Source organism: Gouania willdenowi, chromosome 21 (genome assembly GCF_900634775.1).
Source record: "Gouania willdenowi chromosome 21, fGouWil2.1, whole genome shotgun sequence".
NCBI lineage: Eukaryota > Metazoa > Chordata > Actinopteri > Blenniiformes > Gobiesocidae > Gouania > Gouania willdenowi.
This window is the reverse complement of record NC_041064.1, coordinates 26,013,283-26,038,893: the sequence shown is the minus strand read 5'-3', so window position 1 is coordinate 26,038,893 and position 25,611 is coordinate 26,013,283. Positions and strand designations below refer to the sequence as shown.

At 38.2% G+C, this 25,611-nt stretch overlaps 1 protein-coding gene across 1 annotated transcript in view; it reads left to right on the top strand.

The window, feature by feature from the left end:
- Window positions 1–1,092: 1,092 nt before the first annotated feature.
- LOC114455343 (rho GTPase-activating protein 20-like) overlaps window positions 1,093–25,611 on the top strand; it is a 41,652-nt gene continuing 17,133 nt past the window's right edge. The window contains exons 1-9 of the mRNA XM_028436525.1: window positions 1,093–1,327; window positions 4,740–4,825; window positions 14,789–14,965; window positions 18,310–18,459; window positions 20,564–20,605; window positions 21,326–21,410; window positions 21,546–21,623; window positions 21,716–21,782; window positions 22,507–22,704. Of these exons, the coding sequence (XP_028292326.1) occupies window positions 1,238–1,327; window positions 4,740–4,825; window positions 14,789–14,965; window positions 18,310–18,459; window positions 20,564–20,605; window positions 21,326–21,410; window positions 21,546–21,623; window positions 21,716–21,782; window positions 22,507–22,704 (973 nt within the window). The 5' untranslated portion in view covers window positions 1,093–1,237. The remainder of the gene's footprint in view (window positions 1,328–4,739; window positions 4,826–14,788; window positions 14,966–18,309; window positions 18,460–20,563; window positions 20,606–21,325; window positions 21,411–21,545; window positions 21,624–21,715; window positions 21,783–22,506; window positions 22,705–25,611) is intronic.

The window sequence follows — 25,611 nt, the reverse complement described above, 5'->3', positions numbered from 1 at the left end:
GGGGGAATAGTCACACAGTGAGGTTTATTGTATGTAGAAGTAATATGTTGCCATGCATCATACCACTAGGAAATCTACGGTGGACATTCCTCCCCATCCCTCATGTTATTCTTGGCCCTGCCAGTACATTCTTACACCTGAAGTGGATCTCAGCAGACCACATTCCCGTCATACAGGAACACTCAGCTTCTTACATGGCACCAGACTGAGAAAACATAGGAAGGCTCCTTTCAATAAAAACATTAGGACGTGTGTGCTGACATGCTCAGGAGTCTAAACCCAAACTGCCTTCAGTGACGGAATCTGAATCAGGTTCATTTCACTAAATGATAACCGGAAATAAGAGCTGATGTCAAAATAAAAGTCAGAATCACTGTAGGCGGAGAAAGGTTTCAAAGTTTGCGGATTTCTAGCGCTCATGTGTAACATACATGATAATAGTAAACTAAGATGGATCCAGTGCATACAGAGACTTTGCTGTCACAAAAATTAATGTTGCTACAAACAATATTTTATTCTACATAAATGCAGTTCATAGACTAAAGTTCAAACATCCACTCCTTCAGTATTCACAATATATTGTCATTGGCTCGATTTCCTCTTTTTTGCACATTAAAAAACTAAAAGAACAGATAATAACCCTTTGGCAGACAACATTGGTTGCACCGGCAAAAAAACAAACAAAAAACAATTGTTACTCCAATGAAATGAAGTTGATCACTTTTTTCACTACACTAAAAACTGGTCAAAGCAGACAAACACAACCTCACTAGTGTTGAATTTCCACATTTTAACCGAGGATCTGAATGACCTGGTATTTATAGCAAGTCTTAAAACTTCACACTTTAAAGTAAATCTTTTTTTCTCATCGCTTTTTTCATGCTCGCTGATTTTCGTTTTGAGCGAACAACAGAAAAATTCACTTTTTTTTTAGTCTCAGATTTTTTTTACTTGATGAGGAGCTACTGCTATTTTTTTTTTTTTTTTGGTCACGTTCACGGACATTTCTACTTTATTTTGAAGCCTATGCGGAAGTGTCCGTTTTCCACTCTGCTGCCTTTACACGTCAGGGTGGGTCTCAGTAACAGCGCGCAGAGCAAACAGCCTCAGTCAGAAGCTTGTATCCTCCTGCTGTCAGTGTCACCGCTGCTCCATCATGAGCTCTCTGCGGACCTCCGCTCCTCTCCGCCGGGTGAAGCGTGGCCTCTCCGCTCTGTGGATTTATTATTAAGCCTAAATGGAAAGCATGTCACCGCAGGAGGGGACAATGGGACAGAACAGGTCCGATTCCCTCAGTGGAGATGGAAGGGTCACCGACAACAAAAAGGTAATTTCTGTGATGGATGTTAGGACAGCTCGCGTCCTGTGCGCTTTTTACGCGCCGCGTTTCTAATAAATACACCAATAGAATCACCATGAAAAGGTGTCAAACCGACAAAATCATGTCAGACAGACAACGAAATCTCCTCCAAAGCTATTGCATCGATTATTCACCATTAATTATTTTTTTTCGCTTTCACACATTCTCTCTCTCTTATTTATTAAAATAAGATTACATTGTTAGTCTTTATGTCAACCTTTCTCCTAAAATAAGCCTTTAAAATAACCTAATTGGAAATTAATTATTGAATTTTGAGATCTATATATATATAATTTGTCCCATGAGCCATAACGCATTTCTTGAACAAATAACAGGATGCATCTTTTGACTTTATTTTTATTCATCATTGGCAACAGTTTTTTTTTATTTTATTTTTTTTTTAACTTTTTTAAAAAGCAACATGGGACTCGGAGACAACGTTTTAAAAAGATACAATTAATACACATTTGTGATTTTTTAATAAAATTGCAGCATACTTTCCTCCTTTCTTTGGACTTTACCACTACATCAGACTTCTGACCTCTTTTGTCACATTCACTGGCTTTTTTCGATAGTGATCTTTAAAGTGATTGTGCAGTAAACATTTAGTAAACAGCGCCTCCAACATTTCCAGAGAGAAAACCTGTAACTGCACCTTTGCACTTGAAGAAACCTGGGAATTGAACCTTTGGAACAGAGCTGCATCATGGCAGGAAATACTGATATCTCTGTGTTAATGGCATCCTCAACACAAGCACAATCTTTGACATTCTTTAATAATTCTTTACCTAATGTCATATTTAATAAAATGGTTTGTGCTGATTGTTGGTTTTAAGGGATTTGTTTTGAACAATTTCCGTATTTGTTCTGATTGAAATGTTTAGGGACACTTTTATTGCAGCACATTGAAGAAGTACAGTATGTTTCCTGTGTGATATTGCATAGTTGTTACACTGCTCTTCTGTTTGTTCAGCACGTTGCCTCATAATTTGGCAGCAGAGCACTTTCACACATGCTTTCCTATTGGAACATGTGGTGTTTCTCCAAGTTCCACACAGATTTGTTGTTAGTAAAACCCAATGGGACTGATTTACGCATGACATCGCTGCAGCTTCCTATTTTATTAAGCCGTGTGTGCACTTTGGTCACGTTGGCCAAAGACCAACTATCTGCCATCCAGAGCAGGGAGAATGAAGTGTTTATCAGAACAGATAGTGAAAAACAGCCATGTGCTTCCTTTGTGGAAACTTCTGTCTTTGCTTTAAATCCAGTAACAACATTGCTGCTGCTGCTGCTGTTGTTTAGTGCTTGTGTCAGTGTGTTTAATTATTCTGTGAAAAGGAAAAGCTGTCAGTCATTCCCAGAGCCTGAAGCTGTTTTTACCAACATGTGTTTTTCATGTTGATGAGTTTACATGATACAGGTGGATCAAATGTTAAACTAAACTAATGGGAAAATCTCACAGCAGAATCTACATAAATCCACATATTTGTGAAAAAGCTGTCTCACCCTTTGCTTCAGTCATCACGTCATCAAGTGTTGGCTAACCTGACGCTGAACTCCAAAACTATTCCAAACAAATGTAAACATATATACACATGATTTGGGACTAAAGCCCTCAACATACTTGGTTTTTTTCTGGCTCTTTTGCATGTTCTGATTTATTTGGTGATCATTATCTGGTTCCTGCTTTCTAGTTTTAATGACGTGAAAAAACCAAATCAAGACTTTGAATGTCTGTCATTTGATGCATTGCGAGAAATGGCTCCCTCTCCACTGTGGTCCGTCACCAGTTTAAATGAACACCGGTTGAACTGATACACCCACACAAAATGTTTGCATTTTTCACTTAAAAAAAACCTCCTTCTTGGCTTCAGACATGTTTTTACTCCTCAATCAAGAGAGAAACTGACCTCAGCTCATATTGTTGCCTCTGTAAAAGGCTGCGGTAGGAGGCCAGATGTGTGCATTTCCTGCCGTAGACACAAAAGTTTTAGTTCTGACAACTTAGTTCTCTGTCTTCATAAAACTGGATGAGATTTTAAAACACGATCTTTGATCACTGTTAACTCCTTTTTTGGGTTTTGAGTCTCAGCGAGCAAATAAAATAATAAATACATGTTTTTTCACAGGGAAAAGTACAGTAAAAGTACTAAACTAAAAGTTTTACTTCCCACGTTACATTGAATTTGCCTATTTGTTGGGTCTCACACAAACTAAAGCATCAGTGCAAATACATTATCAGCCACTTTATTACATACACTTACACAATCTGTTGGATTTGTATCTACTTGTCTAATCCATCCATCTGTCATCCATCCATCATCCATTCATCCATCCATTCATCTACAAATACAAGGCCTATAATTAATCAATATGATAATTAGGGATGTCCCAATACAACTTTTTCACTTCCGATATGATACAGATATTGCAGCCTTGATTATTGGCCGATACCGATATCGATCCGATATGATATCAGCACAAATCATACATACTTATTATTACTTATTTTATATAGTGTGGAATGTTAGAAAAGGCTTCATCTAATGATGTTTCTTTATACTTTTAAAGTGCAAACAATTCAAGTTAACGTCAGATACTTTTTACTCTCAGTATATGGTGGGAACAACTGAGGGTGGGGACAAAAACAACAAAAACTTATCGGAGCGCTTGTATCGGAGATTTTAGATACAGTTCTAAAAAATCCAACATTTGTTTTCTGGCTGATATTGGACCAATATCAATATCGAATCAGGACACCCCTAATGATAATTACTTGCAATATAATCCCTTTAAACTACTTTTCACGTTTTGATTGATAATGATGTTGTGCTCTTGCATTATTAAGTATTATTAAGTTGCAAACCATTGCATAATAAGTCCAGGATACAAATCCCCGCTTAATTTGTGTTGTTTCATATTTTTCCTTGAATAAGTGTAGTGTTGGAGGGAACTAGATGTTGTCGTTTGTTATTATAGATTTGTATTAGTTTGAGTTGCTTCAGAGGAATGCCACTGCACTCATGCTTCTGTCAGGAAGTTTACAGTCAATCACTATACAGTCAAACTATACAGACGCTCATAAAAGTTACGCAACAAAGCAGGATGCTTATCTTCACTTGAGTCTTCTTCTACTTCCCTGTCTCTAAGTTTTCTGTCTGCCTCCTTTTTCCTTTTGACCTTCACTTCTTCTTTTTTTGCGTCACCGTCCTCTTCCTTCTCCGGTATGGTGTATTTCCTTCACTGACCACTGAAAAGTATAGTCTTTATTTGTGCTGACCCTGTGTTTTTACAGTCATCACACAAACTGAAATAAATCCTAATCTTGGTTGTTTGTGTGAAACTATTTCCTTTCTGTTTGGCCTGTCGTGTACAGAGGATGAAGACTCTGGCTCAGAGAAGGCAATCAGCTCCATCGCTGGTCATCACCAAAGCCCTCACCAGATCCAGAAGCACATCCAGGTAGGAGCCAACACTGTGATCTTATTTTCAAAGTCAACAGAAATATTCATTCTTATTAGGGATGTCCCGATACAACTTTTTCACTTCCAATCCGATACCGATGTTGCAGCCTTGAGTATTGGCTGATACCGATATGGATACGATATCAGCATGAATCATACATACTTTTATTACTTATTTTGTAGTGTGGAATGTCTTGATCAAGTGATGTTAGTCAAACAAAGAACAATAGTCAGCAACAGTAGGTATGAGAAAAACTGACCCATTTATTATTAACCAATTGGTTACATGAATTTTAACCTTCAGCATAATGTCTACAGTATTCTACAATTGAATAAAATAAATGAAAAATAAATTATTATATCGGTTATGATATCAGAGATTTTAGATGCAGTCCGATAAAATCCGATATTCATTTTCTGGCTGATATTGGACCGATATCCGATATCAGTATTGGATCGGGACACCCCAAATTCTTATATAAAGGACAGTAAGGTAGAAGCTGATTAACTCACTTTTTCTAGAAAATACTACATCTAGAATATATATAAAGGGTAATATTGCATATAGATGTCCTCACATACAGGCTAATGAAACAATCTTTGCACTGTACGCAAATATGTAATTTACAATGATAAAGGTATATGGACATTCATGACATTTCCTCCATACGAAATATAACAGCCTTAATCTTTGGTGGAGTTCAGACTATCTGACATAAACTTAGCTTTAAGCCTAAGACCAGTGTTATTGGTTGCTCAGGTGCAGTTCACTAAAATTGCCAAATGTCTGTAACATCAGTCATTATTATAATTCCCATGAACACACTCTTGAGATACACCTTGTAGAAAGCCTTCCCAGAGGAACTGAAGTTCTGTTAAACCTTCAGGATCAAAGATTGAAGTTGTTATAGTTTGTGTTCATGGACAGCAAAAGTACTTTTGGCAGTTGAGTGTACTTGTGTAAGCATCCAAGCATATAGACACTCAGCAAACTAAACATATACAGAGTAAACACAATGTTATTATACATTACCCAGTTATCTACACCATACACACACAGTTAGTGAAGATGTGTGACATGTCATGTCCTCATCCTGCTTTTATATTGTTTTTTTAATCGGACAAAGGATAATTTACATCAGTTTTTTTCATTAATCTGGATTAATGTGCTCCCAATGCTAATTTGAAAAAGTAAACACCAGTAATGTTTTCACAGCGTTAAGCCTCAGATGTGAAATAAATAGTTTTTTTAAAAAACAGACATTAAAAAAATAAATATAAAAAATTTATTCACGTTTTGATTCATTTTTATGTACTGTATTCATTATGTACTCAAAATAGTCCCAAACAAACCATTTGTGTGAGACTTAAGATGCCACTTCATCCTATTATGCTTTTTATTACTTCATGTCAATGAAGTTCTTTCATTTTCCATTAAAAGTTTAGAAATAAGTTGATACAAACCCTTTGGGAGTCATGTTTATAAACCAGAATCTGTGTAAATGTGTTCATTCAAAGTTGTATTGTTTATTGTTGTTTTTTAAGTTAGATATTATGCCATCATTCATCTCTAATGAGCGCCTGCTGGTCAAACTTGTGCTGTCACACTTTGTGCTCTTGCAAGTGGCAGATTTTAGTGAAAGCAGAGCTGGACTGTTAAACATCCCCCACTTAGACCAGCTCACAGACTCCACTCTGAAATGGGTCATTGGTTTTGGTGCAGAATGTGTGTTTGTCTGTGTGCATGTGCTAAGAAACGTCTGAAAGGCTGCATACAAATCGTGTTTGCAGACAGAGCAAGAAGGTGAGACGGGTGACTTCCTGAGTGAAAGACAAACAGAGGCCGACTTACAGACGCTCAGTCTGTCCTCGTCTGTCCAGTGTCTGTGGACGCGTGCGGTTACTTAGGTATGGAGCCAGAGCTTGACACTCTCAGCTCTCTCTTAACCTTTGACCTCACATGAGGAGGTGTCCAGGTCAGCTGGGGTCAACACCTCACATGTCAACAAATGTGTGAGATGTTCATTAATGTCTGATATGAGAGTAGTGAGGGTGCTACCAGGGGGGAGAGTTTCAATAAAGTGTGATGAGTCACAGCAGGTAAAGGCCTGTTAGCAGTTATTAAACCAACAGGTGGCTGTTGGTAATAACGGAATAGTTCAGAAATGAATACTTATTTATAAATACGTTTTGTCTTGCCAAGATGGATTAGATGTATCAATTATTAGCAGTAACCCAAATTGTACATGTTTTACTCTATTCTGTCACATATATCAGCTTCTCTGGTATTTTAATTAACTTTTATTCTTCACAAATAACACTCAGGAAACATAGGTTCACCTACTCATGCAGGGTTTCCAAACTCTGTCCAAGAGGGACGCAAGGCTGCAGGTTTTAGATGCTCCAACACAACACAACCACCTGATGAATGTATCATCATGCAGCGCTGCAGAAAGATCATCTCCTTACACTCAGGTGTATATTGGAGCAGGGAGTCATTAGAAATCCTTCAGGAATGTGAGCCTACGTCACAAAGTTGACACTGTTATACTTCATCTCCAAATATAACATCTTTCTCCACAGGCTTCAAGTATCAAGTCACATTAAGTCCTATTTCCTGAAGCAATGAAATGTGTACATTATGGAAGAAGGTGACTACACCCTTAAACATTTAAACATATGACAGGCTCAAACTTCTGACATCATTCTCTTTTAACACACACGCTCACACGCATGCAAGCATCCACCCACGCACACACGCACTCACACACACAAACAGTGAGTTCACTGATGTCTAACAGAACACAGACATTGTGACAGTTGTTTCATTCTACAGTTTTTAGGCTTATGTTTTTAAAGCTCTGCTTCACTGAATCCTTTTAAATGTCCCCCCATATGCCCCCAAACAGCTGAATACATGTTTGATGTCTCTGGTAATTTGAGGGACATTTGTAAATCACAAAGTTTAATACTGTAAATTTAATTTAATTCAAATTTAATACTCAATTTATTAATGAGCTATGGGAAGTAATGGCTTTCATTATCCTGACCTCATTCTTTGCGTCTGTCTCTGCATCTGTCCAGTGTTTGTATGCGTGCATGTGTGTGTGATGTATAATGTATATACGGTCATGTGTGTCAGCCGATGACGATATTAGTGTTTGCGTTTGGAGATAAGCTGCAGCAGAGCAGTGAGTCAGGTGCAAACAAAGGAAGAAATAAAGTCAACATTTGGCGTCAGTGAAGTGTGTTTGGGGAGATGGTGAATGTGTGTCCAAGTGTAAGTCCCCAACTGTCAATGTGTGTGTGTTTGTGTGTGTGTAAATGCGTTCTGATGGTAATTTCTTAGCAGCTGTAGAAGTGAATGCTGTTTCACCATGTTTGGTTTCATCTCTGGGCTCCACAATCCTTTGACCTTTGTTCGTAGATCTGAGAGTACTGATGGGCTTATATCTGATTACCATTTGAAAAGCACTAAATTAATAAAATATAACAATATGAACACTCTAGTTGTTCTTAGGAAGAAACTGTATTGCGGACTGAGTAAAATAATATTTGTGGATATAGTTTTATGGCATTTAGTGCGCAACTTTGTCCAAGATCACATGCACAAAGACTGTGAACCAGTAAATCACAATGACTTATTACTGTATCAAAGCCATTAAAACTGCAGACAGAATGAGCCCAGTTATGTCTAAGACACTTAACTATGTGTAAAGCTGAGCAAACAGATGGAGTTACATAAGTTGGTAGGTGCATACATGTCCTTAGGCGCTCAGGAGGGCTGTCAGCATTTGACAGCAAAGATGTACAGAAGTAATGTGGACAGACTCAATCCAGTAACTGAAGTACAAATGTGATGTTGTAGATTTAATACTGTGTTTTTCCTGCCAAGAAGTTGGACTCTGTGGAATGAAGTCTAATTTTGGTGATCCTGAATAAAGATAATGTAAAGAAGAAGTTTCAGAAGCAGTTTAAATCAAAAGAAAGGGATTATGTAAGTTATTTGTATTGGATCTGTGTTTATCTACAATTAGTGTTGTACTGCAATAGGTAAGGTAGGATCAATGATTTTAATGCTCTATAATCTTACTAATAAATGGCCTTTAACGATTAACCAAAGTCAACTACTTTTGTCACTCTAATGAAAGTGACAAGTCCTGCCAAATATTCAAGCTGGTACATTAGTATGCAGTGGTGTGTGGTTCATTGTACGTTGAGACCTCTCATCGTGATCCAAAACAGTTGTCTGTGTGGAGCCATCAGCGTGCATCCACAGACGGGTAGACACTCAATTTATCAACATCACAGGATGTACAATGGAGCCATTAGCTGTTCATCCATCAGATTCAAAGGGTAGCTGGCTCTGCTGTCAGTCTCACAGTCAGAGAGGCAGGGATGTGCAATGAATACTCAAAATGTCCTCTTTTACTGGGGACCAGCAAGACAGGAAAGAAGCTTTACAAAGATCTGTGTTTCTGTATGTGGACTTGCCTGAACAGAGAGCTTTCTTAGACTTGCACTGACTTCAAGGAAAGTGGAAAAAGTGTTGATAACCTCAATGGAAATTTTACGCCTTCACGATTTTAATCCCAGTTGAACAGAATCAAGCGCTGCCTGTGTAGTCATGTTCTGTGCTTTAGCAGCAGCAGCAGCAGCATGTGGTTTAGGCAAAGCTTTTTTTATGACATATACTGTAAGTGTACGAAAGGTTTATATAGGCATTTTGTAGTCATAATATTAACCCACTTCCAGGGCACATATTAAAATAAAATCCTCCCTGATAACCAACTTTTCCTCCTCATCACTAATAGAGCAATTACAACCAGGGTTTTAATTTAACACCCGCCAACCCACCAATTGCAGGTAAAAATGAACTTTGGCGGGTAACAGTGTAGCCTTACTAGCCATTTTGGCTGATAAAGAATGAAACACCACTGCTGCGTCTGTCATTGTTGCCAGATTGGCTGTTTTCCACCAAGAAATGTAAGGGTTTTTGTTTGTGTTAAGACTCTTAACACGTAATGTGTATCTGGCAACACTGCTGGTTGTACTAATCCTACATTTCCCATGAACACGATGTCATGACGTGTCATTCAATGATTGGCTACGTGCTTACGTTAGCATGTTTTGGTTTAGTATCGGAGAAGACAAACGGACCGGTGCAAAACAAACAATAGGATCTGAAATTAAGTTCTAAAATTAGCTGGGAAAAAACAAACAAACAAATATGGAGATCTTTCTCAGGTGTTGAAAAACCTGAACTGTAAAAACGGGAAGGCTGCTGTGGCACAGGGGAAAATGTAGATGAAAGAGGCTCTGAAAAGGAGTTTTATTACTAAATGGATGAGTGGCTGGTAATCGACCATTTGTTCACCTTTAAAATGTGCACCGTACAGTTTGTGGAGAGAGGTATTTGTTTACATTAAGCATGCATGTTAGTAAAACATTTTTTCTCTACAGTTCATGTAATTCTTAGTTAGTATTTCTTACTTCAAACAGTGTTCCAGGGATCCAATTTTCATCTGAGTGAAGTTTTTTTTATTAAGCTATGAGAATATTCTTTATAAAAGGTTCACTTCTCCGACACTCCCAAAGTTTCATATTGCACCTATTAGACATTGTTTTTAAATTAAATGTTGATATTTTTACTATGTTAATGTATTTCTGCAATCAACTAAAATAAAAACTATTTAAAGAAACATGAAGGCTTAAATCTATTCTGTGGCACTCATAATGTAGTTAATGTAGCCAAAAAAAATTGGCTGGTGGAAAATTTGGTTGGCTGGTAACTTTAAGAACCATATGAGATTAGATTAGGTTTGAAGTCATGTTGTGTTTACTGTGGAAACAAGAAGTAGATAAATTGTATTATGGAGCTACAAACTGTGATTTAATGGTTTTGTCAGTTAAGTCCAAGTCAAGAAAGGTGCCAGATGGGAGATTTCCACCTTTTGGGAAAAAACACATTTTGGTCCAAAAATATTTATTTCAAGTCATATTTATTCAGTTCACATAACAGACAGGAGGTACTTTTGAAAGTGGTTTTGTACTGAGCGTGTTTTATTTTGAAAAGATTTTAGCCAGGAAAGTCCCCACTATGGAAACTGTAAGGACATTTCATCTGGTATATAATGATGTCTCTGTTTCCAAAATGTTAGTAAATGTTTAAATTGCATATACATGTTTGTTGAGTTGAACTGCTTTATGTTAGCATGACATAAAAGAAAAGAAAAATGATACTCTTCACTTTGTCAACATAGCTGGAAAATACTTTGATATATCAATGAATTAAAGTGTTCAGGGCTTGTCTGTGAAATATACCAGCATGATCTTGTCTGTTAGTGTGAGCGTTTGGGAAGCATTTGACAAAGTGATGAGCAGAAGGAAATGTGAAAGTGTGGGTGGTGCCATCATCACTTTGACTACCCGAAGCAGAGTGTGTACATGAGCAAATGTGGGTTCTTTTATCTGTTGCTGTGGGATAAACAGGAAAGGATGGAGCTCTGAAATTATTTCCCCTTCCTGTCAAAGTTTAGATCAGTCCGAGTCTTCAACAGCAGCAAAGAACTTTAATCCATTCTGCCAGAAGCAAAGTAAAGAACTCCATATAAAGATATGGTTATAAAGCAAATTTTGAAACAATCATGGTAACAGAAAAACCAGGAAGAAAAACAAACACGATATCTATTATTTACCCCAGAGCTTTGGTCAATTTTGGCTGCGTTCATAATAATTGCAGCCACATGTGACCGAAATCCAATTTTTTTAGCCCATGATATGCAACCTGTATCCGATCTGTTAAAGACAGTTTGAACAGCAATTCGGCCCAAACCATTTTCATATGTGGTCCTAAATTCGATACGTATCTTATATTTTGCAATGTGACTGCTGCCTGAACAGCCAGGTTGAATGCATCCGACCTTCACATCATTGAAACACAATTCATTTCACAATTCTGCATCCCAGGAGGAGCTGCGGGAAAAATGTTATGTTATGTTATGATGCTGACTTCAGTTGTACAGAGACTTTATCAGTAACACATGTACGACATGCCTCTATATTTAGATTCCGTAAACATTGTGGTCACTTATTACCTCAGGAGCTTTTTTGTGCATGCAGGTCACTTTAAAGTCACATTCAGTTCACACTACAAAGTGATGAAGTCACATTTAATGTATAATATGAACAAGCACACACAAAAAAGATCTAATCTCTCCCAAAAAAATATGAATTATGCAAAAAGACCTGCTGTCTGAAAGTAGCCTAATATGGACTTTTTGAATTGTTCACTATAGTAAAGCATTGTTTTTTGTTTAATTCATACATTGCCTGTTCTTGATAAACGTTATGATTCTACAGTATACTGGAGGTGGAAGTCAGGGATCACCTGGGACAGGTTAGCATAAAATACCACCATGTGAACAATGTGTACTGTCACGTTTCGGAGGAGTGAGGTAGATGTTTGAAACCAAATGCAGAGAAAGGAGAGGCAGGCCGACAGCTAAGAGCACTGTCCCACACGCAGTCCATGTAATTCACAAAACCGACAACCATCTAGTGTTCAAACACTCCTTTAAATAGTGAGGGTTGGCATTCAGAAAATTGGACACACCTACGTGAAGACAAGAGGGAGGATGGAATCCTACTCATTGAAGCTGGAGCCATTCATTTTACCTGCTGGTTCTTTTGCCAACATGGCAGTGTAAAGAAAACTAGTCAGGTGGCCTCCGGTGCTCTATTCCTCTTCTGGCACACACTGCTCGCTGCTTTCAACACTGATCATAGCGCACACACACTTTGTAGTCTGGGGAAACTGCAACAATGCCTCAACTTCCCATAATGCATCATCATCTAACCCGCCGGGGCCTAAGGCGCTTTTGCAGTTTTTTCACTGTGTCTGATTTTACCTTTATATTTCACATAAACCTTGCCTTGTTTAGTATCATTTTTTCAGGAAAACCTCACAAATGTGTGTCTGAAGTATTTCCTTTAATATGGCATACTGTATTAACACAGTAGATCTAAAACCACTATGAAAACTCAAATTTGAGTGGGAAAAAGTTAGATTTTTTTTACTATAAAAGTCACAAACATTTTTAATGAATCATTTTTATTGCTTGTATAGCAAATCTAAACTATGTATTTAAAAACGTATATACAGATGAATCAAACAACACCATTCTGTATAGCTATTTACAGTGAAATGGAAGCAATGATTCAGGCGATTTTGTACAACTATTTACAAAAAAGTATGAATCACAAATACCGCACTTTCCTCACCGGTCTTAGTGCACGAAGCGTGCAAGAAAATGTCACGGAAAAACACGCGCACATTTTCCTTCATATTTCCAATTTTATTTGGCCTATCAACATAATTTAAAAACTAGTTTGTAGTTTGAAATCCACACTTTCAACATGGGTTGAAACAGTGATCCAAGGATGCTGCGCTTTGCCGCAATTGGCTCTTTAAAAGGATCATGGGATCAGGATGCGCCCACGTGTCCGTAGGCCCCAGAGGGTTAAGTTGACATCAAGCCTGCAACGATATGAGCCACTAGCGCCTTTTAAAAAAAAAAAGGAAATTAATGTGCATTAAAATTATTATCTTATTGATTAGACTAGAGCACTCGGAGAGCGCAGACCTCCGCCAAGTACAGCACGAGTACACACAATGCACTTTCCTGCACTACTACATTACCCATAAGCCACAGCGCATTACCCATAAGCTACCGCGCTTAAAGGAGCAGGCTCAGGCACAGCTCCTATTTTCCTATTTTTTTGGTATTTTCTCATTTTTAGTAATCCTGAACATCTCTGAAATGTAATCACCTGTTCCTTGTTCTATGATCAACATTTCCTGAAAATTTCATCCAAATCCGTTCATAACAATTCAAGTTATCTTGCGAACAGACAAACAGACAGACCGATAAACGCAGGGTAAAACATAACCTTCCGCTCTGCGCTTCATGCTTGGCGGGGGTAATAATGCGTTAACACGATGATAATGTGTTAATTTTGACATTTGTAATTAATATATAATCTGGGTTGTTTCCCTTGTATCTTATGACCTAAAGTCTGTATTCATGATTGTAGGATCTCACTTAACAACACGTTTACTCGAGTAGAATTAAAGTCACCGAGACTTGAGTTAATGAGATTTCTACTCATCCAGTTTGAGAAAAGTTCTTCTTCTGTATTCCTAAACTCCTACAGGTGGACAACGCTCATGTCATAAGTCATTTGGAGGGGGCAAAAATGAAAAGTGATCAAGAGTTGTTAAGAGTCTCATCTTTGTCACTAGGAGAATTGGACAAGGCCTAAGATTAAAGGGGAAACATTTAGAGGTTCAGATGCTGCGTTGTTGATTCAATGTATTTTAATGAAAGGAGTAAAAAAAAAAAAAAAAAGCTATATTTTTTTTATATTTGATGGCAGAAATGAGCTTAAAGGCCAAATATGTAAATATTTAGCTTTGTAATTAGAGATGGATTGCACATAAACGCAAATCTGCTAAACATGCCTTTATTAACCTCTGACAGAATGTCAACCTGTTTATATTCAGCTGTTAAAATGAGAAGTTTAGTTTCAGAGCATTCAAGAAATGTACGAGGACAGATAAACAGTACTTTATACATTTCAGGCTAAGGCTAGACCTTTAACTTAAATACTGTCTAAATTACAGAAACATCTGGTAAACAGCTGCATGTTTTGGGAAATGTTGTTGTTTCCCTATGAAGCAGCAGCTAAGGATGGAATTGTAAGAAGTTAAAGGTGTAATGATGAAAATGGTTCTGATTTGAATAACAACAGACTCACATAGAACGACTGTTCCTTTGCTTCCTCCAGCAGCTCAAGCTTTGCCTTTAGCAGGAGTCACTGAATAGGGTCAAAGTAATTTTATCTCCACCACAGCTAAATGTGAACGTGTGCTTAAATCTGTCTCAATTCGTCTCCCCAGGGAAAGCTGCTTGACGCCGGTCAGCCCAGAATCATGCCCGCTGGTCCAGGCTTTCCTGGCCGAGCGCCCCGGCCGTTCGTTCCTGGGTCACGCCCAGACGCAGCTAAAGACCGCTCTGCAGACGCAGGACAGACACCTCTTCCTCTTCAATGACACGCTGCTTGTAGTGAAGGCCAAGTAAGTTTACCACAGCCTATTCAGTGAAATGACAGGGAAAATGCAGTAGTCTGTGTTTATGTGGTCAGTGTGTGAGAGCGACTCACAAAGAGGAGACAGTGAGACACAAACAGGAAGGAATGAAGTCAAACATTTTACAGACTTTGGGGTGATCTCTGCTCTATTTTTAGGTGTTCCTTTAATGGCTTAAGTGATCACACCAAATGGTGATGTTACATGCTAACATTCCTGTCACTGGACATTTATTTTCTCCGTCTCTCAATAATTGCCTACTGTCATTATTTTCCAGCCTGTTAAATTAAAAGTCTGGTGGCTCTGGGATGGGCCCTCTTTGGTCTATTTTTGTCGTTTGCAACTCGGAAAAAGAAGCTCCATATATTCAATTTGGTTGATCTCTTGTCTCTCCAGAGCCAATAATATCAAGAGAATGCCAACTTTTCTAGTTCATGAGTACAGCATAGTGTTCATTTTGATTTATAAAGGACGCCTGTTAGCCTATAATGTTCAGACTAAAGTGAAATGAAAAAATAATAATCTGAACCTGTCCAGAAAAGTCATTTTTATTGTTTTATAAATGAGATGGTTACACGCCAAGAAATGTTTAATATTTTTTATTTAGTTTTAAAATCCACTGCTGCCAACAGATGAAGAAAAAACTTTTTATTTCTGTTTGTTCTGTAACTTCCTAAAAGGTAAAGTTACCAAATGTTTGACTACGCTGGAATAAAATTCATATTTTTTTCCTTTTCATTGATATGAGGAATTTGCATGTTCTCCATATGGTTCAAGATATGAATCCTTGGGTTAGTTTTATTTGTGTTTTTAGGGTTGAATACTGAAAGTGAAGCCTGGCTAAAATTAGGGATCTCCCGATACAACTTTTTCATTTCCGATATGATACCGATATTGCAGCCTTGCGCATCGGCCGATACGATATTGATCCAATATCAGTATGAATCATACATACTTTTATTACTTTTTTGTCTTTTTTAATTAAAAAAAAAAAAAAAACTTGTAGTGTGGAATGTTAGAAAAGTCTTGATCAAGTGATGTTACTCAAACAGAGAACAACAGTAGGTATGATTAAAAACTGACCCATTTATTATTAAGCACCTGGTTAGATTAATTTTAACCTTCAACATAATATCTACCGTATTCTACAATTGAATAAAATAACTAAAAAATGAAATGGGGGAAGAAAAAAAATGGAAATTCAGAAATTTGAATCCGATATGCGATATTTGTTTTCACGCTGATATCGGACCGATATTGATCACGGATTGGGACAAGCTGTGCTAGTTAGTTCCACCTTCTATAGCTATAACATAGAGCCGCTCTCTAATATATAAACAAATCACACACACATACTCACACGTTTACACACAGATTCACAAATACTGAAGCTGCTTTGTTATTGTGTATAGAAACCTTTCAGATACTGCAGAGTGTTTGTGGTCAATCCTGGGAGAGCTGGTTTAAAAACATCATGGTACAACATAGTGAGATAGTGAAACGTGTTTAAATGAAGAGAAATAAATGCCCATATATATGTTTGTTTAATAGCAGCGAGCAGGCGAATGCAAATATATCAGTGTTAACTTCTAATTATGACTGTTTCAGGGTAGAAGAGGTTGCCTCACAAAGACCTTCGATCAGTTCCAGGCCTTGGGTTCTTTGTTTGTTTTTTCATGAGGAGTGGTCTCTTAGCTTAGTTTAAGACTATTACAGAGAATAACAAAAGGCTGCTCGGAGTCCAGCCACACCTTTCAATCAAGTGTGATTAAGCAGAGAAACATCTGAAACATGCAGGACAGCCAATGCATGTCCTGGTTCCATTTACTCTCTAATTTATGGAGAATTCGGAGCAACAGTTACTCCAAAACAATAACAACAGTTTTCTGACGTTGTGGCTTTGTCTTGTGCCTCTAAAATACATTGTGTACCTGCTTATCTTGTAGGGATGGGAGAAATAATTGATGCATCGTCATTCAGACATAGTAATTGATAATCAATGCATGCATTATTACCAAGTATAGTTTGATTCAATGGTAAGTTACATAAATGACTTTAGAAGTATTTGTAATGGATTAACTGTTATTTTAAAAGCATTAATGTGCTTGGGCTCCTTATTTAGTTTATTATACATAATGAGCTGTATATATAATTTATAATATCATATCTTTGTTTAGTGTTTGTGTAGTGTAGGCATATATGTTACTTTGACACTTTACAATAATTTGTTACATTTTTCACCCAACCGTGACTGAGTAAATTATTATTTTTTGTTTCAAACTCATCAACGGACATTGTGAAACTACAAAAAATTTAATGACCAGACAACAATGAAATGCATCACATCGTAGCCGACCAATCAGATTAAACGTAATGCACGGTGCCAAAACAGACACAAAACTCTAAAACATCTGTTTTAGAGTTTATAAAGTTACCTGTACTTAGAGCCTGATAATGCATTTATATTGAATTAAATTCATTGGTGTTATTTTATTTCAAAAATAATTGTACAAACCTTTTTTTTTATAGAGATGCCTTTGTAGATAATTGTGCAAGTTTATATGAAATGTTTATATGAAATGTTTACTGTCTGCAAGGGAACCGTGGTAAGATTTATTACCGTGTGTATGTGTCTGTGTCTGTGTGTCAGTGTCTGTGTGTGTGCGTGTGCGTGTGCGCGTGTGTACTTTGAGTACTATTTAATTGAGCTACTTTTTACTTGTACTTGAGTATTTCATGTATGACTTATTTGTACTTGGTGCAATTTTAATGAAGTACTTCTACTTATAGGATATACTGTATCAGTACTCTTTACACCTCTACCGCAATCTATTTGAATCATGAGGTGCCTAAAGATTCCAGCCCCTATTATCTTGGTCAGTTGTGGGTTGCTGGAGCGATTCCTTGCTTATTCAGGGTAGATTGTCCTTTAGTCATTCACACTCCCATTCAAGCAAACAATCTCAGTTTAATGAACTTATTAATTCATGAAAGTAAAGACAATAGCTAAACAATTAAATAATACTCAAGGAATTAAAAATAAAATGAATATACTGAATACTTTAATATAAAGTTAAAAACGTGTATGTCTGAGCGTAGGAGTGGATGTGCGTCGTATGTAAGGAACAGTTCCTTCTCCTCGTGTTCAGATTATTTTTGACTCTGTAAGTGAGACTGCATGAGTAAGTGTGGCTGTTTCTGCATCTCACCAAAGTTTTATGAAACAGGCTTTTAGGGTTTTATTAGTGTGTGAAAGATGCAGGAACTGATTATTGTATGAATGTATATCACCTCATCCAGAATGACATCATTGCTATGTTTTGTTCTTGTAGGTCACCTTCTCACTTTAAAGTAAAAGCCCAAGTACGAGTGGGTGAGATGTGGACGGCGAACTGTATGGAGGAAGTGTGTGAAGGAAGCACGAGCCCCGACAGGAGCTTCGTCATGGGATGGCCTACCTGCAACTGTGTGGCCACCTTCAGGTACATTTAACATACGTTTTTTATGACCTCCTCCAAAGAGGTAATGTTTTCACTGGCCTTTGTCTCTCTGTTAAAATTGATGTTTGTTCGCAGGATGTCTCCAAAAGTTCTGAATGCATTTAAATTAAATTTGGTGAGCTGATAGACAATGTCAAAAAGAAGAATGAGCTATATTTTGGAGATGATCCGGAAGGTACTAGATACAGTATCCAGACAACATTTTTGAGTCAGCTGATCTAAACTTGGCAGAGGGTTGCTCTCTCTGAGTGCTCTTGTTTTCATTGTTTTTAATACATCAACATATGAAACAATTATTTTGAAACCTTTGAAATTACAGAAGGTACCTGTGAATCTGTGCCTGAGCTGCCCCTGGTTAAAGCAGAACTAAATAACTTTCGCTTAGCGCTCCCCCTACAGGTCCCTTTTGGTTATGTCACTGTCGTAAACACTCCGCACCCCCCAAGGCCACAGCTCCTTCCTCCTGCTACAGTGAGACAGGCAGCGGGAGGCTTCCTAAACGTACTGTGGCAAAATTAAAGCGGTTACATTCTTGAATAAGCTTCTACATTCTGAGTGAACTCATCCTTTAGTAACTCAGTAAGTTGATCATTTATACTGTAAAAATGCCGCTGTTTATGATAAGTGAAGTGATCCGCCAGCTGTCTCCCCGTCACCCTGCTGTGCAGACACACACACACACACACACACACACACACACACACACACACACACACACACACACACACACATTTGTTCTCTGGTAATGACGTCACTGGAGCGATGAAGTGACCAAAAAGTGGCCAAAAGCGACTAATCACGGGCGATTGAAGTGACTACAGTCGCGTTCGGTGTGAACGCACCTTTAGTGTGTATTGGGCTGTTGTAAAGCAGGACGTCTTGTCGCTAACCAAAATAATTTCACTAATGGTTGCTTTAGTTTAATATGCATTTTAATTGCAACCTTACAGTCAGTGCATTATATAGAGCAGAGGTTCTCAACTGGTCTCACCCTGGGACCCACATTTTGCCACGGACATTAAATCGCGACCCCCTTTTTTGTTTTTTTAGAATTCAACCGACAAAATTTTCAAAAAGAGCTGTTGTAAACACACATATCTAATCTTTTTTTAAACATAAATCTATATATTTTCCTGTGCAACATGCATTTCACAGCATGCCTGTCAAAAGAAAAGTTTCTTTCAAAATAAAATCCAACGTGAGAGACATTAAGCATTTATTTATTTTTGACCAGCTGTCCGCGACCCACCCAGTACAGGTCCGCGACCCACTTTTGGGTCCCGACCCACCAGTTGAGAACCTCTGATATAGAGTATACAGTATATATACAGTATACACATATACTGTATATATATACTGTATATATCTCTGCAAATGTGTGTTGCAGGCAAAATAAACTTGACCTGTTGGTACTGTTGGTTAAACTTGGATAACGTGTCAAACAGCATGAATTTATTAGAAAAGCTGGCGTGTCAATAGAAATCCTTCTTGCGTAATATCTCGTGACACTTTCTTTTGAGCTGCCCCTTATTTGTATTACCACTCAGGTCTCTCTGAGTCACGTAAGGATTGTTCTGAAGAAGCAGCACACAATGTTCTGCAATGCACAAATTCAGAACAGACCAAATGGGGCCAATGATTTACTGTATGTGGCCACAAAAACTATAAAACCTCAAGTGAAATTGCAGCTTCTTCTCATAAATCCACTCAATTGAACCTTAGTAAAATAGGAGCAGATAATCACACAGCAGACATGAACACACGTCATGTATAACCCTCTTCATTTAGTTCATGTTGTGCCAGATGTTTGCACCTGTCTATCTTATAGACATACATTTGTTCAGATTTGTTCACCTGTAAAATCGCTTCCTTCTTCAGGAATCCAGTCATAGCTTTAGGTGAGGTTTTAAGCAGACAGTTATGTAATGTCTACTCTGATTGTTTCATCACTATGTGTGTGTGTGTGTGTGTGTGTGTGTGTGTGTGTGTGTGTGTGTGTGTGTGTGTGTGTGTGTGTGTGTGTGTGTGTGTGTGTGTGTGTGTGTGTGTGTGTGTGTGTGTGTGTGTGTGTGTGTGTCTTCTTCAGCTCTGAAGAGCAAAAGGAGAAGTGGTGGGCGCTCATCAATAGGTAAGGCATTTGTTACATCCAACAGTAATATTAATAGCTTTTTAGAAGCCACTGTATGTCAGCCGTAATATTATGAGAAGTTAAATTATGTTGATAAGATATAAAATCTGGAAAGATTTTAACGTGTTTATAATTTTCCAAAGCTGCAGCTCTTTACAGCTAATTATAAATGGGGGGGGGATTCAATTAATGCACTAATCCCCTTGATAGTTGGAGGAGCAGCCGCCACCGCCGGGCTCTTCTCCCCACCGCCGGAGACCCGGTGCTTGGCCCGCGTTGGTGGTGCTCCCCCCCACTCCCTGGCCTCTGCCGCCGCCCCCACCCTCGGCAAAGGGGGCCGACAATGGAGGCAAGGCCAGGGAGTGGGGCGGAGCACCACCAACGTGGCGAGGAAGGCCAAGCACCGGGACTACAGCGGCGGGGAGAGGAGGGCGACAGTGGCGGCTGCTCCTCTAGCCTATTGACTGTAGAATGTAAAATGAAAAGTCATTCATAGTACTTTATTGATCTTTTATGAGATGCCACAGCACACCTTTAGGGATCTAGTGGCTTCTTTCCTGCCATTAATCATGAGTGTTTATGATCTTCAGTCATCATAATATGGCTAAAGCGTAGAGTTTGTTTCACTCTTTTATGTCTACCTCTAAAATCTGCTACATTTTACATACCTTCAGTTATCATTTAGATAAAAACATTTTTTCTTTTTTTCTTTAACCTCAGCCAAATAACTGAGGGAAAGGACAGAGACGACCCCAAGAACGTACCCCTCAAGATCTTTGCAAAGGATGTTGGAAACTGTGCATATGTAAGACTCTTTCTTTTTTCATCTATTACAAACTGTTCTTACTTCATAATTCAGCACAAAATCTTGTGTATCATTGCTGTAACGCCCGTAAGCTACAAGCAAATCTTCATAATGTTTCTCACATGTCACCACCAGGCCAAAACACTCGCGGTCAGGAACAATGACAGCACCACTGATGTTATTCGGATGGCTCTGCTGCAGTTTAACATATCAGTAAGTAACCAGATGTACCCAGAAAGCAGTAAAATATATTGTTGCAGTTAATTTAGAAGGTTGAACCTCCTTTTCTTCTCGATATTGTGTAGGGATGTGTAAAGGACTTCCGATTGTGGGTGAGTTCCTGTAAGGAGGAGCCTCCGTATCCGCTTATTGGTAGGTATTTACACATAAGCATTCACATAAAACAACAAAATTCATTCCTTCAACCCTCTGTAATGTGCTGTGATGGAAATCTAGGTTAATTTATACTTGAGAACACATGGTACAGTTTGATATTTAGCATTAAGCATAATCCCACCATTGTTCATTATTGAAGTGGCTATAGACTTATTTTTTCAGAAATTTAAACAAAACAAAAAAAACAAAAAAGCACCTGGGTAAAACTTGTCCCGAGTGGAATAAAGTTTATGTCCAGCATTTTAACACTTTAATGGACAAATTTTGCTCTAAATTATTTGAGTGTTTTATACTCAACCCAAGAAAACTCTCCCTATGTGTGTGATGTATGGTGTGATGCGGCAGATTCTGCATGGTTAATATCTTCTTTAGATTATTTTTTTTACCTCTGTGAAGGCAGCACTCATGCTTACTTGAAGCACATTGACAGCAGGGCGTCACTTCTGTGCAAACATCAGAATCACATTAAAAACATCTGGAAGTGTTTCAGTGCAGCCTTTTTTCCTTACAGTGGTATTTCCGTCACCATAATTCTCTGTTCTGCAGTTCACACCATTTTCTCAGCATCCCAGCTCAGTACTGTTCAGCACCAGCTCAGCTCTAATTCTTCTCAGATGTTTGGCCCTAGCTCAGATGCACAGGCTGCACATACCAGAACCTTCCTCCAACTCTGACCTCCCAACTCTGACCTTTGATTCAGGCCACGAGTTTCCCTTCAGCATTAAGATGAGCCACATTCGTGATGGTGGGAGCAGTGGTGGAGGAGTGGGGAGGGAGCCGATGAGTCCTACTGACTGCCCTGGCGTTCTGCTCCTGGACCAGTGCCTTCCTCCTGACACTCAGTGTCAGTTCATCCTCAAACCCAACAAAGTGTTCCAACGCCCCGCTCAACCCTTAGGTAAGCTTTTTACCATCTATCCATCTATTATTAAACTTGTTCTACTATTTAGGTAGAAAGTATCAGTGAAGATTTTCATTTTCATTCTCAAACAGTTTTGTGTAAAAGGTTAGACAAATTGAAGACCGGTCCGTATAAACACTTAAAGGGAAGCGATGTGAGAAACCTACAGGTAAACAGTGACTAATGAGAGTGAATAAATGACTAAATAATGCATAACTTTTTATTATTGGACACTTACTTAATCTATACTACCGATCAGACGCCACTTCCTCAAACTGGTCCACAAGGCAATATTTTTACCTGTCAGAGTGTCAAAAACGACAACAACAACAGAAAGTAATAAAGTTGCATGATTACATGTGAACAGATATTGAGTGGCAGATTGATGAGATGGACAAAACATCAGGAATGCATGAGTGGATTGGTTTACATCTAGTTATGGTTGCTCTACACACAGAGAATAGTTTAGAATAATCTGCTGACATACAAGCAACATGTTAGATAAGCAAAGGGTCACCAATGGCAAAATGAGGGTGTGTTTAGGAATCATTGCAATAGAGCACTATGTTTAATGTGCTGCTGGACAAACAAGTTTGATTTATGAAGCCTGTCATCCTAAAATATGTAATTAATTCTGGTCAAGTCTTGATTCATGATGCCACCCACAGCACAGGTCTTACAGGTCTTGTGGAGTCCATGCATCAACGGGATCGGGGCTGATTTTGCAGATAAATACAACATAATTGATGATTTTTTTTTAAAGCAACATGTTAATCCCCTACTTGTGCATAGAAAGGAAAACTCATAAAAAAGAGCTGCTGCTGTGAGGAAAAATATACGTATTTTATCATTAACTTGACAGATGAGGTTTCAACCGCACGCGCGCGTTCAGCCTGCAAAAAAAATCTATTCATAAATCTGACTTTCAGTGAAATATGAGTGCAGGGAACTATTAAAGCAGAACAGAAAGTGCTTGCTCATGTTTGTTTGTCTTACATAAAGAATTTGACTTTGTTTGCGGTCAGTGTTGATGCTCCTCCAGTCCTGAGGATGAAATCAAACGTGGATATGGAGAGGAGGTGTCATTAAGAACGGTGGGAAAGGAGATTTTAATGGACAAGGGGTTACTGCAGGGGTTAGAGCCAGAGCGGTATCAAAATAAGGAAAACAGCAGATGGACAAAGAGGAAGAAACCCCAGAAGGGACAAATGAGAATGAGAATAGGAAGATGGAAAGTGAAAAGGGATGACACAGCTATTGAGTAAGTGAGAGGACCAGTGAAGGTGAAGGAAACAGAAACAATCAACTACTGCAAAAGAGAAAAATGAACTTGCAGTGAGAGAGACTGTAAAAGCAACCCCAGATGTGAGAGGGGCAGAGAAATGTGGAGGCAGAGAAAGAAAAACAAGATGACGGTGGACAGGAGTAAGGGTGAACTGTGGATGGAAAAAAGAACGGGAAGAGTTGTGGAGGAAAACAAGATGAGAAGGAAAAGTGTGTCTGTCCCCAGTCAAGGAGGCTCCAGTGTTTCCACCACACGCTTCACCTTGGATTCCTTTGCTTCGAGCAGAACAGAGTCTTACATAATCCCTCAGTTGCCAGTCTGCCACAACTGAGGCCTGACTACTTGCATCAAGACCGAATACTAACAAATGTGTGTGTTTGTGTACACAGAACAACAGCATGAACCCCTCAATATATACTTTAACAAAATCACATTTTATTTTTCTAGTAAAGAAGAGTTTGGTAAATTCTCCATTGAAAAAAGAATATAGTTGGATAAACTTAATTGCATTGTTTGAATTAGTAACACCTAAAAAAGTTCAGCTCTATGAAGTTAAGTTAATAAGTTAGATTTACACTATTTATTTAAGTCACATGGACTTAATAATATAAGTTTTGCCTTAGTTCAACTTAAAATGAAGGCAAATCCACTTAAAGTTTTCCATTGTTTTAACTCAATAATTAGTTTAATCCATTGAAAAGGTTGAAAATGAATTTAAACTAGAAAATAAAGACTTGTTTTGTTACTTACAACAAAGACACGTTATTTGATACACAGGTAAAAACAAGCATATTATCAGAAAGCAATGTGCTGGTTAAAATAATGATAAATGCCTATGAGGAAATGCCTTCCAAAGCTGCCTCTAAACTGTATGCATGTCTACAGAAATGTAATGGTAATAGCTCACTGTATATAAAATCGAAAAGGGAAGATGAACTACAGACCGAAATGTCAGAGTGTGACACAGCTCCACGAGCTCTAAACACGGGAGAGAGTTCGGCTGGAAAAATCTAACTCGCTTCTTTGTCTCGCCGCAAATTAAAAGCAAACAGACTGGACTACAACAAAAATGTTGGAGACAATGTGGAAACTATAAAGCCAATCACAGTCATATTTTCTGGTCAACCCTTCTGGGATGACAGTATTGGACTTTAGGAGGACAACTTAAAATATAAGGTTCCCAGGGACCCACGGGTTCTGTATTTGGGATTGATCCCAGAAGGAGTTATTATGACAGAAGACAGGTACCTCTTCAAAATAATGATGGTTTCCTATAAGAAGGCCATTACCAGGAACTGGTTAAAAAGTGATGTAACAAAAACAGGGCACTGGATGGTCATAATGGAGGAGCAGGTGACTTTGCACATAAATGGAGGAAATTGAAATTATTATTACTCAACTTTGTTATTTATTTTCTCTGTTCCTGCTGTCTCTGAACAAACAAAACTAAAAGGAAAAGTAGCACACCGCTCCTTTCTAACCTGATACCAACCATGTTTTTGTTTTTCCTTTTCTTGTGCCCCCTTCAAGCTGCAGCACCTATGGGAGCCGTTTTACAATTTTAAGTTGGCAGAAATGAGAAAACTGAACAAAATCAGATTGATCTTCACAAGGAAACA